This window comes from Cladophialophora bantiana, assembly GCF_000835475.1.
Source record: "Cladophialophora bantiana CBS 173.52 unplaced genomic scaffold supercont1.3, whole genome shotgun sequence".
Classification (NCBI taxonomy): Eukaryota; Fungi; Ascomycota; class Eurotiomycetes; order Chaetothyriales; family Herpotrichiellaceae; genus Cladophialophora; species Cladophialophora bantiana.
Window position 1 is genome coordinate 1,099,891 of NW_015971577.1, and position 13,566 is coordinate 1,113,456.

General features: G+C 52.0%; 6 protein-coding genes across 6 annotated transcripts; 2 read left to right on the top strand and 4 right to left on the bottom strand.

Moving 5' to 3' along the window:
• Window positions 1-200: 200 nt before the first annotated feature.
• Window positions 201-2,626, top strand: Z519_02309 (uncharacterized protein; the record flags this gene model as incomplete). The annotated part of the gene is made up of 3 exons (XM_016760066.1): window positions 201-569; window positions 619-2,331; window positions 2,384-2,626. 3 exons carry the CDS (start codon window positions 201-203, stop codon window positions 2,624-2,626), a joined length of 2,325 nt encoding a protein of 774 aa, XP_016623587.1.
• Window positions 2,627-3,551: 925 nt separating this feature from the next.
• On the bottom strand, window positions 3,552-4,906 carry Z519_02310 (uncharacterized protein; the record flags this gene model as incomplete). Its single annotated transcript, XM_016760067.1, has 4 exons — window positions 3,552-3,675; window positions 3,793-3,951; window positions 4,126-4,535; window positions 4,835-4,906. The coding sequence occupies 4 exons, from the start codon at window positions 4,904-4,906 to the stop codon at window positions 3,552-3,554; spliced, it is 765 nt and encodes a 254-aa protein (XP_016623588.1).
• A 754-nt stretch (window positions 4,907-5,660) lies between these two features.
• On the top strand, window positions 5,661-7,027 carry Z519_02311 (uncharacterized protein; the record flags this gene model as incomplete). The annotated part of the gene is made up of 2 exons (XM_016760068.1): window positions 5,661-6,403; window positions 6,481-7,027. The coding sequence occupies 2 exons, from the start codon at window positions 5,661-5,663 to the stop codon at window positions 7,025-7,027; spliced, it is 1,290 nt and encodes a 429-aa protein (XP_016623589.1).
• A 301-nt stretch (window positions 7,028-7,328) lies between these two features.
• Z519_02312 (uncharacterized protein) lies at window positions 7,329-8,139 on the bottom strand (the record flags this gene model as incomplete). Its single annotated transcript, XM_016760069.1, has 3 exons — window positions 7,329-7,601; window positions 7,687-8,028; window positions 8,089-8,139. 3 exons carry the CDS (start codon window positions 8,137-8,139, stop codon window positions 7,329-7,331), a joined length of 666 nt encoding a protein of 221 aa, XP_016623590.1.
• Window positions 8,140-8,760: 621 nt separating this feature from the next.
• Window positions 8,761-9,612, bottom strand: Z519_02313 (uncharacterized protein; the record flags this gene model as incomplete). Its single annotated transcript, XM_016760070.1, has 2 exons — window positions 8,761-8,881; window positions 8,954-9,612. The coding sequence occupies 2 exons, from the start codon at window positions 9,610-9,612 to the stop codon at window positions 8,761-8,763; spliced, it is 780 nt and encodes a 259-aa protein (XP_016623591.1).
• Window positions 9,613-10,147: 535 nt separating this feature from the next.
• Z519_02314 (uncharacterized protein) lies at window positions 10,148-12,766 on the bottom strand (the record flags this gene model as incomplete). Its single annotated transcript, XM_016760071.1, has 2 exons — window positions 10,148-11,406; window positions 12,406-12,766. 2 exons carry the CDS (start codon window positions 12,764-12,766, stop codon window positions 10,148-10,150), a joined length of 1,620 nt encoding a protein of 539 aa, XP_016623592.1.
• Window positions 12,767-13,566: the final 800 nt, after the last annotated feature.

The following is a 13,566-nucleotide window of genomic DNA, read 5'->3' on the forward strand; positions in this document are numbered from 1 at the left end:
CGCTCAGACATTCGTTAATTGTTTAATCAACCAACGCGGGTATAACAAAAGAGATCAGCTAGCGCACGAGATCGATCTGGGGAAACGGACGATGAAGACGCTCGTTCAGTGACACGACATACGCATTCCCGGCCAGAGCCTGCTCAAAGCTTCACCCTTGCATCCCACCCTTCCCTGTACACTGCCCTCGTTCTTCCACCATGCCTCCTCTTCGCAAAGCGGATCGAAGGAGATCCGAACAGCCACCCATGACCGAGATGTCAACCGTATCGGCACCCTCGACGCTGCGGGAAAGTCAAGAGTCGTTCGTTGAAAAGCCCATGACAGTCCACCCTGTCTATGGCAGCTATAGAGAAAGCGTGTCCCTCGATCAACCCCGGCTTTCGCGGAGACCAGGTTTATCAGACCTTCATAACAGAACTCTCTCAGATCTCATGACAGAGAGCGTACCCGACAGTGCGTTGGAACCGCCCAGTGGCGGATACCCCCCGTTTGCTCCTGGAGCAGGTTCGACCTATTCCGAGTCGCAGACGCGAAGCTCGTCTCCCTATCCGGTACCGTCTCCTTTCGTAAGTCGAGCCCGTTCTCTCGAGAGCATGGCCACTGACCCGTCCACAGCGAAGTCAAGAAACATTAAAGCCCCTTGTTCCCGACGCTCCCTCGACTTACTTCAAACGGGACTGGGTTAAAGAAGGCTCAATCGCCCAACTACATTCGAGAGACGACAAAGAGTTCCTGTCGGGCAAGAAGAGATGGCTTTTTCGCTGGGTAGCCCCACTCCTGTGCTTGATTTCCCTCTCGTTATACTGGTTCTACTTTGGCTTGCGCATTACCTTCATTGTCGACGCCCAACGCCATTACAAGGCCCCATTTCCCTTGGCGTGGGTCTTCGTGGCCATTGAAATCTCAATTGCCATACCGATATTCATGCAGACGTTGTGGTCCCTGTTTATCATCAAGAAACGGCATAGACCAAAGCTGAGACTCGTCGGGAATGACGTGCCTGCTGTCGACGTCTTTATCACGTGTTGCGGCGAGGACGACGATCTCATTCTCGACACGGTTCGCGCAGCTTGTGACTTGGATTACCCTCAAGATCGATTTCGCGTCATCCTGCTCGACGACGGCAAGTCAGACCCCCTCAAGAACGTGCTAGAAGAGATGCGTGAGACGATTCCGAATGTTTACTACATGCGCCGCCCGAAATTCCCCAACGTCCCTCACCATTTCAAGGCTGGCAATCTGAACTACGGACTAGACGCCGTTCACAGCTTGCCGGGCGGCGCCTCGGAATTTATGGCCGCTTTGGATGCCGACATGATACCCGAACAACAATGGCTGAGAGCTGTTCTCCCCCATTTGCTGATCGATGACAAAATGGGTCTGGCTTGTCCACCTCAACTCTTTTACAACGTTCCAAGAGACGATCCCCTCTGCCAAAGTCTGGATTTCTTCGTCCACGTTTCTGAACCAGTCAAAGACGCTTTGGGAGTGGCATGGTGCACAGGTTCTGGATATGTGGCTCGAACCACCGCTCTAGCTCAGATTGGCAACTTTCCCTGCGGGTCGCTGGCAGAAGATGTTGCGACAAGTACCTTGCTGCTTGGTTCTGGCTGGAAGACGGCCTTTGTCCATGAGGCACTGCAGTTTGGCACCGTACCAGAAGATTACGGTGGTCATCTCAAGCAGCGTACGCGATGGGCCATTGGCACAGTCGACACCGCCTTCAAGCTTCGATTCTGCCTTTGGGGTGACAAGGTCAAGCATATGACTTTTGCGCAGCGGTCGTCCAGCTTCATCTACGCCTTTCTCAGCTTGTTCAACATCTTCCTCACCCTCTCCATCTTCGCCATGCCGATTGTCCTGATCGCCAACAAGCCACTCGTTGCATATGCAAACGATACGCAACTTCGGTGGTTGATTCGTGTTTGTTTTGCCAACATGGTGTTTAACAGGTTGTGTGAGTTTGTCCTCTTCATACCAGCCGGATACGCCACTGGGCAAAGAGGAAGCCGGTATCAGCTCTGGATGGCCCCGTACATCTCCCTCACCATCATCAGATCATTTGTTCTTCCGACCTGGCTGGGTGGGCAAAGACAAGCTTTCAAAGCGACCGGGTCGATCAAGTCTGCCCTGAATGAGCGAGATCCCAAAAGGCGAGCGCCTATGTGGCGGCGCATCTGGACGATTTGCGTCAATTATCTCGCCGGCTTCCATGTGGCATATGTCTATTTTGTCCTCGTTGCTGTGACGCTGTCATCATATCGAACGTTCCTAACTCAGCATACTCTGAGGGGTAAGCTTGTCGGTCTCCTGACGCACGCATTCTGGGTAAGTCCATTCAGAACTGATTACCTTGCACATACTGACTTGGGACACGCAGCCTCCATTGGCGTGGTTAATCGTGTGCTCTTCCTTTTGGATCCCCTTTACCTATGCCTGCGACCCTCCCAATTGCCCGGATCGCGAGGAGCTTTTGGTACGCGACCCGAAGACTAATGTCGCACACCCGACCCCAGAGGCGAAGAAGATCGCGTTTGCTCCACAAACGGTCCTCTTCGAATTGGAATACTCCATCACCACTGCTTTCACGGCGTTAGTATTTGTCGCGGCATTCTTTTATTGAGACCGAAGAAACACCAAAATTAATGATGCAACGAGCATGTCGACGACTGTCGGTTTCAATTTGCGACGGTCTAAAACTGGATTAATGGAGCGGGGCTAAACACATCCATCAGGCACTTCCATGGAAGCAGCTCGGCCTAAAACTTGTACATACCATGGAGAAATTTGAACTTCCAGCATAGACATACACGGCGACACGGATAATGAGCCGTCATGGCGTTCTCGAAATATGAAGGAAGGGAGGACTTTTTGCCCGAAACGCGGGTGGTTGGCGTGTTCGAACGAATCAGAAACAATCTTTGAATTGTTTGGAGGGATTTGGGTTATGGCAGGTGCACATTGGGCGGACGTGCAGCCTATATCATCAACCATAATGAAGGTATAATATTGAAAGAGAGGCGCTGGAACTATGGGTGGCTGGACCTATCGAGAATATTGCCCCATAGGAAGGAAATGAGCATTTAAGCATAGCTATGAGTGCTGGAGGATGTATTCCATATGCGATCCTTCATTTGTGAATATTACTACGCAATCATGAGATTTGAAGCGTAAAGCTTGGAAATCGATTTAAACTGCATTGAATGTGCTTGTGCTCCACCCGTCTGTAGGCGCCGAGGGCGCTCAATCTGTCTTTTTTTTGCTACCCAGCCTTGTCCAGCCTCGTGGCGATGGCTACAAACCACATGGCTCTTCTTTGATTCTCCTTCCACCCCGGTCATCTTGGATGAGTACGATCTGCCCTGGCTACTACTCTCTACTAGTACCGCTACTAGTTCTAGTGCCATTGCGATTCCGTGCGTTAGCTGGTCCATTTTGTTTCATTCCATTCCATTCCACACCGCGAGCAGCGAGCAGCGAGCAGCGAGCAGCGAGCAGCGAGCGATATTCTCTACGTTCCCGGCTACTCCATCCGGCTCATGCAGGGCTTACAGCTTCGCCTGTCCCCCGACCCCAGCGCCGCCGGGCTGGTTCGAGACGAACGAGCCTTCGAGCTCCTCCCACTCGCTTAGCACCGTCTTCTTCACTTGGATGAAGCGGCCTGTTCCTTTGCTGTGGCACCAAATATGCGTTAGCTGGGCGCTTGGGCTGCAAAGAGATATAGATAGGTGAGGCCAGCAGGCCAGCACCCACGTAGGAGTACTGCAAGCGGATGGGGCGTGTACTTACAACATGGCTCTAAACTCGGCCGTCTTGCCGTGCACGCCCAGCGCCGCGAGGTCCTTGTACCGCTCGAACAGGAGGACCTCGTTGGGCGACGTGGTGCTGGCCATCACGCTGTACGTCAAGGTCCCGAATTCGTTGGCTTCGACCCAGTCGCAGAATTTCCTGGCGGGGAGGTGGGTCGTGTTAGTTGAATAGTGTCGGTCGGATCGAGGATGACCTCATCCGAGAGGGTGAGGGTGAGAAGGAGAGGAAATGGAGGTAGAGGCGTAAATAAACGCAGGAGGAGGAAGGGGGCAGTGATTTACGGCGAAATTGCGCGCTTTGATGGGGACATACCCAATAACACTGACCAAGCCGTCCTTCATGCCTTCGCCGTCCTTGCAGACGAACTTGGCCAGCATGACGATGCCGGCCTTGGGCGTCTCCTTCTCGCCCTTGCGCGCCACGAACCCTGCACAGGGCGTCCACTCGGAAATATCCATGTCCCTTTCGACGCTGTACAGCCCCTCCCGCGCCACGGTCGAGTGGTACTGCTTGTACTCGGGTGGAGCCGTGGTCTTTAGCGTGGCCAGCGCGGCCGGCGACGACCAGATCTCGACCACCCCGAACATGCTGTCCTTCTCTGCTGCCGGCACCATCCCCAGATTCGCTTTCGGGCGCGTCGCCGGCGTGAAGATGCTGCGTGTTGTGCACTGTGTGCTGGGACGCCGGAAGAAGGGCGTCACGGAGGCGTTGAGTTGGAGGGCCTGGAGGGAGGGAATGTCAGTTAAGGTGCGTTAGAATGAGAGTGAGGATGGGGTATTATCTCGCCCTCCTCTTCCCCTTGGCATATGAAGGTCCTCCGTGCAGGGCCCCCAGCTCCTGGCCAGATCAATCACATCTCTTTCTCACTCTTCCTCCCCGAGCAACCTCACAAAGAAGACATGAATCAAGTCCGAGTCAGAGCTCGATCGAACTCGAAAGCCCTAAAGAAGAGAACTCGCGATACGCCCAAACCAAAAAGACAACGTGGAAGAGGGTAAAAAGAGAAGAACGCCAAACCTACCTTATCCCGGTTCTCGGCTGTCTTTGGATGGACCAGGGCCACCAAAGCAAGTGGCTTGTCCTCGGTCGCCATCTTGAGTTGAGTTTCTTCTTCCTTTTGTGTCTCTTCGCAGCTTTCTCCCGCAGGGCCGCTCCGTGTGCCTTTCCGTCTCTTTCTTCACGCCGCCACGTCCGTAGTAAGTAGGTTCCAGAAGTATTTGAAATTACAGAGAAATGGAGCCTCCCCTAAAGTTCGCAAGATATATAGAGGCAGCCCGGATCTCCAGAGAGAGGATAAAAAGAGACGAGACGAGACGGATCTCCCTTATCGTAGCTCGAGGATGTTCTGGGTCCCTCCCAGCTATATAAGTAACTTACTTGGTCACCTTTGTAACTGTACGGATTATGATTAGTTATTGGCATTCTCACCGGGTAATACTCGATTGGCAAAGCATCGACTTGCCTCGGCAAAGTGATGAAAGATATAGCCGTCCAGCGTTGGCACGTGAGTGATCTTGCCAAGACAAGGCTGTGTAACTTCAAACTTCTTTCGGCCTCGCTATATCCTGTATCCGAGGCAAGGATATACATATATACGTGCAAAGTTGGCTTTGCACATGAAGAAAGTCTTGACGATGGCATGTTGTAAAGTCAGCATTCTTATGTGGCCCCTTGGAACACGAGACAGGGGGATGTCGAATGTGAAACACTCAGATCGGTGCCTGAGTGTTTCAGGATTTCGAACAGACTCAACCACGAGGTATCTCGCATCACTTTTGGTCGTTGCTGCCGTCCTCCTTGCCGCACCTTGATTCTTTTGAGTGACATTGTCTCGATATCTGGCTAAGATGAAGCTTAACGTAATCTCGTTAGGTGTTCTCTGTCTGTTTGTTTCTCTTGTTGCTTCAAGCGAGCAGGCCGCGCCTCCTTCGCAGGACGAATCGTCAACAACATCAAGCGAGATAGTCGTCGACCATGAGCACGACGACCGGATCAAGCCGGCTACTTCCGGGGAAAAGGAGAGCTTGAGCTCATATTTCCCTTGGACGCACAAGCCAATCTGCACGGAGCATCTCGATGAGAAAGATCAATTCTGCGTTTACACAAATGCGTCTTTCAGTAACGGGAGAGGGATCTCTATCTTCACCAGACCTGGAATCGCACAGGAGTTTGCATCTCTACCACCGTTTCAAGATCCTACGGCGCTGTCCTCAAAGGGCATCAACCTTGGTACAGATACGAAAGATCGGCCGTGGTACGTTGCTTCCGTTCCCGGCAAGGGTATGGGCATGTTTGCCTCTCGGCCTCTCGGACGTGGTGATCTGATTACGGCTTATACGCCTTATCTTCTTGCATACATAGACGACCTCGCCTTCGCAGATGATCGGGAGAAATTGCTCAGGCATGCTGTTGATCAGCTCCCATCAGCGAGTCGAGATGCGTATCTCGCCTTGGCCAAGATTTACAATGAGCCAGACGTCGTGGTTCAGGATGTGCTAAAAGCGAATGCATTTAACATGAAGATTGGCGGCTTAATGCATCCGGCTGTATTCCCAGAGGCCTCGAGAATTAATCATGCCTGCGCGCCAAAGTATGTCCTCTTCGCTATCCTCTCCGTTCTTTTTTCTCTTCAAATCTGCTATGTTCACCTAGAACTGACCTTTATAGCGCTCAATACTTCCTCTCCACCGACTTATTAACACAATACATTCATGCCGTACGCCCCATCAAAAAGGACGAGGAAATCACTATCTCTTATGCGCCACCTCTTCGTCTACACGCCGATCGACAGCAATACTTCCAATCTATATTCCAATTTACATGTACTTGTCAACGCTGCTCACCTAGCTCCTACAACAAAAAACGCACTATAGGAGACTCCGACAGAGCCACCCAAGATATCGTCACACTACAATGGGAGCTCTCTCAACCTAACTCGACCGCTAGCGTCACCAAAGCCGAAATGCTTGTCAAACTGTACAAGGCCGAGGGACTGGATGGTTTTCTAGACTCGGCGTACGGATACGCCGCACTCGCATATAACAGGGTAGGAAGTGCGAGAGGGGCCAAGAAGTATGCCAAGTTGGCTGTCGAGGCAACTTGGTTAAAGTATGGGTTTGATGGTGTAGGAATGGAGAAAGCCAGAGAGTGGGAGAGCATTGCGAGGGACCCAACGGGTCATGCGAGTTGGAGGGGTGGGAAGACGGAACTGTAGATGTACTCAATCCTGGGTATTCGCTGATCGCTGTCTTGTGTTCGGCTTCCCTTGGTGCTGAGAACATGACACTTGCTTCCTTTCCTAGATAAAGATGGAGGAAGACAGGGCAAGTCAGAGGCGGATACCGGTGGAGGATATTGCGGACATCCCGCAAAGCATTTACACCGTACTTTGTCAACGGCTACAGAGTCCAGATGCTGTTCACGGACTTCGAATGACAAGACCCCGAGCCTCCAAAAAACCGAAGTAAGCTGGTTCGATAACGGCTAAAATCTACAACGACGACGTTGGGTATCTCTCACTCTTTTCTAAGCCGTTTGATGGTTGGGCCCATTTCCTCTCCCGCTCGAAGGGCCGCAAAGGTCTTCTCGTCAATCTCCGCCCGTTCCTGGCACAGGCCGACGACTTGGTCGATCAACGAAGGAGGCACAACGACGACTCCGTCACAGTCGCCCGCGAGGATGTCGCCAGGATGAATCCACAAGTCCCCCCGAAACTGCAAAGGGATGTTGACTTCAGACGCTCTTGTAAAGGTGTTGGAACCCAGTATGGACGTGTCTCGGGCGAAGACCTTGGAGGTTGTGTGTTAGTTAGCTCACAGCAGCGGCGAATCAACAGGGTTCTTTTTCATTTGAGAAGGGGGTGGTCGTTCTTACCGGGAACCCCATCTCGCGGTGTTCTCTAACATCGCGCATTCGGCCGTCGATAATCACACCTTCGGCGCCCATGTGCTTGGCCCGCGTCGACATCAGTCCGCCCCAGCAGGCTGAGTAGAGCCCCTTTGGCTGCTGGATGTACATGATCTTGCCCGGCTCGTTGCAGTCAGCAAAGTGCCTTGGAGGGCTGGGGGCCTGGCGATCGCTCATCTCGACCATCTTCACCGTCACTGCCGGGCCAAAGGTTGTCGTTGTTGCAGCTGCAGCGTCTGGCGAATACATCCTGATCCCGTCCAGAAAGCCCCCGAATGGGTATTTCAGCTTGACCAGTGCGTCGCCGATCTGAAATGAGCCGTTTTAGCGGTCAAAGACCCCCCTTCCCAAGCTCCGAGCCGAACTCACATCGCATGTTGTGAAGGCACGTAGCCGCTGCAAGCTCGCAGTCGCTGCCATCTTATTCAGTCTCTCCGGAGAGATGACAAGCAAAGCGCATCAATCAGTCACTCAATCAATCAATCACCAAAGTCGACGTGAACGGAGGTGGAACGAAGGAGAACTAGCTTTCCGCAGGCCGGCTAATGAGACTCCGAAACTCGGGAACTAGATCGCCGGTCGGATGGTTTCCGCCCTTCCCGTACCTTCGGATGTCTCTTTTTTGTGGCCCATCTTCAAGCAATATATTCCCAAGATGAGACATGCTGCGAGGGAGTCTTTTCGATGTAGTGACCAGTGGAAAGGAGAACACTTCCATTTATACAAAGTAAAGCCCGACCCGGAATTCTATACGGGCGTCTTTTCTAAAATGCCACCTGAAAGTGAAGACCAGGATGTGCTAGGTGATCCAAGTCAACGTCAACCGCCATCAAGCGCAATGGAACACACATAGGTTAACTGTGTGTACGATATAGGGCCGAGCAGGCACCAATCGAGGATCGAACAGGCTGCTGTAGATGGGAAGTATAACCCAGGTTAAATGGGGCCGCGGAATTCTATGTCCCGATCGACAACAGCTTGCTATTTTGAGGAGTTTTGACGTTTCTTTTAGCCTTAGGCAGGTGTCCTTTATGCTGAGAATCAACACTGTAGGAGGTACTCTTCTCTGCGCGGAACATGCATCCTCAGAACCTCGACCATTTCGCTCCAGGCTTTCTTCTGCAACATCTTGCCCTTCGGACTCGTAACGAGCTCGCCCTTCCTATGTGGCTAGAGTCAGAACGGACTCTCCCTCAGGTGCAGTGGTGGAGGCAGGTAAAGATGTTAAACTTACTTGTCAAAGACATCGTGACTCCAGAACTCTCCATGCGCCTCCTTCCCCAAGGCTGTCCCGCTGACGAGAATCCTGCTCCCTTCCTCCGCTGAGCGGGCGAAGACGAGCTGAAACAAGTAAGTCGGCAGCTTGAGCAGGAGGGAGAAGTCGCGACCGAGGTTCGTGCGGCACAGATTCGGGCAGCAAGTCGTGATGATGACTTCCGGATCCTTGGGACCTGTTGACGAGGAAGACGCTGCTGCTCGTGCGGCTGCTGCGACAAGTCCATCCATGACATACATCAGCAACAGCTTGGTAGTGCAGTATTGCTGTTCGACGTCGAAGAATTTCTTGTTGTTAACGATATCCAGCACGCTCGATCCATCCTGAAGGCCTGCATCGAGTGCGTCAGGATTGACCATACGATGGCCAACACTGCCAACAAACTCGAGATGTGATGGTTCGCCAGACATCTCCGCCGATTTTCGGAGCTCGGGATACAACAGAATCGCCAGGAGAGCGGTCGATAGAGCGTTGACTTCCAGGGACATCTCAAACCCATCGGGAGACAGCTGGTAAGAAGGCGCCGCCATGCCCGCGTTGAGAACCGCAACGTCGAGTCGAGACTCGTTCGCGCAGACTTTCTCGGCGAACAATTTGACTGATTCAAAGGTGCTCATGTCGAGCTGATACAGCTGTATGTTTGCGCCATTGTAACCAGATCGTCGGCAGATGTGTGCTCTCGCCTCTTCCCCGCGTCGTATCGATCGGACGCCGAGAATGAGACGCGAGGCACCGAGAGCGGCGAACTTGGCTGCGGCTTCGAGACCGAGACCGGCATTGGCACCAGTGATGAGGACAATCTTTCCTGAAAAGGACGCGCGAGGGTTCTCTGGTGGATTCTAGAGTCAGTCAGTCGCCTGGTTGCCATTTGCTGCGCGAGGCTGGGGCGTTAAGGGAGGGGAGTCTTGCCCGCGCGCTCCACCACAAAGCAGACATGCCTTGGTGCTCCGGATGAGAGGTTGCCATGGGGGTAGTTTTAATGATTGGAGTTCCGGAAGGACGTGGATGATGTTTGGCTTCAAAGCAGACAGCATGGGCCTCGCATCTGTTTTTATTGCCTCTCGGATCGAGCGTGGAGTGGGATCGGAACTTTTCTCATGCCAGGAGCCTGGATCCACCCGAAGGATACGTAAATCCCCCGAAGCTCATCATTCAAAAGTCTTTGCTTTTTGAAGTTTCAGCATTGGTCATTCGTTTCAAATTGGCAAGGATAATTTTCAAAGGCTCGCAAGGGCTTCGAGGTTCATATAACGGAGGCTGCTCATTGGCTTCTTCCTCCAGCATCATGGCGAGCATCTTAGCAGCTCTTGTCGGCTCGAAAATTCCCTGGTTGAGGGAAGCACCCTCGCCGATACCAAATCTAGCTTCCAGTTTCGCGAGCATATCTTCACTGACTTGGACGAGGATCTGGACTTGCAGATCGAGGCGCGCCTCGAGGGAGAAACCTGCCAAGTTAATGCCCGGAAATAGCTGAGGCAGCGGTTGTTGCAGCCCTAACAGAACGGGCATCGAGTCGTGGATGCAGGAGAATATTGCGCGGTAGATGCGGATGAGACAGATATAGCACGAAAAAAGAGAGAATTTTGTCGGGACGTCGCAATGCAAGCTGCCAGGAGGAGTCCGTCCAGCAGCAAGGCAGTCGGCGTCCGAGAAACAAGTTGGCGTCGCGGAAATTGATCCAAAAGAATCCAAGATGCCGAGTAGAGTCTTCGAGTGCTCAAGCATTCGACCGACGAGGAAAGAAGAATTGTACTCCAGGTCTGGAGTTAGAGCCAATTGAGGGCAGTCAGTCGCTGTTTTGCATGCCTTTGCAAGCTCTAGATCAGCAAGGATTTCCGTCTGCAGGTCCCCTAGCCTTTTCAGGCAGTCATTCTGATGGATAACATGCGAGTATTGGGGCTGATAGGTATTGACTAGAGGTTGGAATACTTGGGGTGCATCGATATCCTGTTGCATGCTGCCAGGCCAACCGTTTTCGAAACCGGCAATGTTTACCGGCGACAGCGGCAACTGCATTTCTCGGCCAATTCCAGGATCAGTATCCGGGATATTGATGGGTGTTTGAGGCGTCTGATGTAGAGACCAAATCTCTGGAGCATCGGAAGGTTGTCGCCTCTGCGGTGGACGTCCTGACTTGAGAGCCGTTCCGGTTACACATGCCACGTTGGCTTTCGAACACCGACGGCACTGTGCTGAGTCCGAAGAGCGCTCGCACCGGAGCTTGTGGCGCCTACAGCGATCGCAGGCGGAACGGCCGTTGCCTTTACCATCGTTAGGCTGGCGAGACGTCTGCATGCTTACTGGCTCTCGAGGATGCCATTTCAAGGACAAGTCAGATGCGCCATTTGCAAGCACGATCCAAGCGTTCGAATGCTCCAAGTGTGTGTAAAACGATGCGTCTGGTTTGATTGCTTTGCTCCGATGAGTGAAGGAGCAATTGGTTGCAAGATTGAAAGACAACAACGCTCCGAAACCGAAATTTAGGCGTCCAGCATGGCGAGTCAGCCCAAGAGGAAAATGAAATGTCTGACAGAATGTTGCTGTCACTATCACACCTCGAAGTATTCCGAACCACGTGCAAGGCTGCACTGGAGACGAGGCTGAGGGCTACACCATCCCTTTAATGTAGTTCTTCCAACCCATCTCCTCCATCATTCTCCGGGAACTCCTCGACAAAATTTGAAAAGCCAAATACTAACCGGTCGAAAAGCATATACTCCTGTTACTCGTTCTCAACATCCCAAGTGGCAGGAGACGCGAGCCTTGCAACGACACTTTGACTCCTGGCATTGAGATACTGCGGTCTTCTGATGAATGGCTGATTGCCTGTCGTTGGGTAAGTGGTGAAAAAATGGTGAACTTGATGGAGTCTCCGCCATGACCGGTTGACAGCCTTTTTTGCGATGCGTGCAAGGGGCTGAATAGTACAACAACTCTTGCCATACATTCTGCAAGGAGAATTTTCAGCTCTGTGACAGACTAATCCAAGTTGAGCTTATCCGAGGGTACCTAAGCTTCTCATTATTGGCCTGGTTCGACCAAGGCCTTGACCTCAATATCCGAAATCCACCTGTTGGGTTTGATACAAACCTGCCCTCGTAGCCAGGTACCCCGAAACAGCGTCTTCAGTTTCATGTCCTTCATGCTGCCTCATTTCCACATATCGAGTGACTCGAAGCCAAGTCCGGTACATCAATCATTGCATTCTTCCAAATGATCAAACTATGGAACTAGTCCGAGTCATGGGTTTGAATAATATCCTCTTCAAAGAACGGTGAGGACAAGATTTCATTACTTTCGCCTGCCCATGTCGTCCGATAGTCTCGCTTGAATCCTGAGCGAATTGCCTCAAGGCACACGAAATCTTCTCACCACATCCAATCCACGCGTTGTAATCGCCGACCGCATACATGCCGTATCTGGACGGGAGAACATCATGTTGAGTCGGTTCGCGTCAAGAAACCCGGTGCGGCGCACCACGGTAGGATCCACAATGACCAGATCATACTCCAGACCCTGCACACTGTCGACGGCCTGCAAGGCAACGTCCGTAGCAGCCGGATAGTCTTTCTCCATTTGTGCTTTTGGCAACTTGGGGGGTCGCTTCTGTTCTATATACGGTGTCAAGATCTCGATCGAGCATGGCTTTTTAGGGAGTGCCGAAATCCGCGTCGAGAAGGCTTTGCAAGATTTTGAGTACCAATATGGCGTACTTCTTGCAAAATCTTCGCCGCTGGTAATTTCTTCTTTCTGTGGCGTCTGGTACGTCATAAAACACGAAGGGTTCGGTAATTTTATATGTTTGTCGATTATAATCGATGATGTCTTTAGCGAGTCGATCGTCCAAAATTGAAGTCGAGTTACCTGGTCGGGGTTGGTGACAACAATTTCTGGAGAGTCTGAAGAGCAATGGAGTTTGAGTATTTGCCTAAATAAAGGGATCTCCTTGGAAGAGTGGGGTTCTCGAGGCCAAAGAGATGATGAAATCACCACAGGACACTAGAACAGGAGAATCTTGGCCAGAGGTTCGCCCGCGCTGAATTTTCTTCGAGACTCTTGCAACGCTCTTAAAGAGACTGGGGACCTTGTTACCTCGATACCTGACAACGGGATGAGGGCCAGTTCAAGTCAATATGATTGGTGCATCGACACCAGAAGAATTCAGCGCCGTGAATTGGTTTACCAACGTGTCTGGCCACTAGCGGCGATTGCGAGGAAAGTGAGGTAAGGGACACACTTTGTCGACTGCAAGCGCGGTGATTCTTTGGCTATCGTGGCATGATGGAGAGATGACAGTCGCGTGCTCGAACCTGGAGGGTTTCGCAGTGAATGTCGGGGTATGGTACACTGGATCTGTCCTTACAGCTCGCTATAGTGTTTCAGCAGTATTGTCGCGATCAAGGAGAGGAGGAGCTAGGCATACGCTAACTAAGAGAATGGAAAGTGACTTCTCAACAAGTTTCTCAGTGAGTTGCGCTTCAAGGTTGAAGTGAGGTTGAAGTGAGAGTGCCTTGATGTGTTAAAAGTGAATGTCTGTTTAATGATGGCTAGCATAGTAAGTTTTGCTCTGT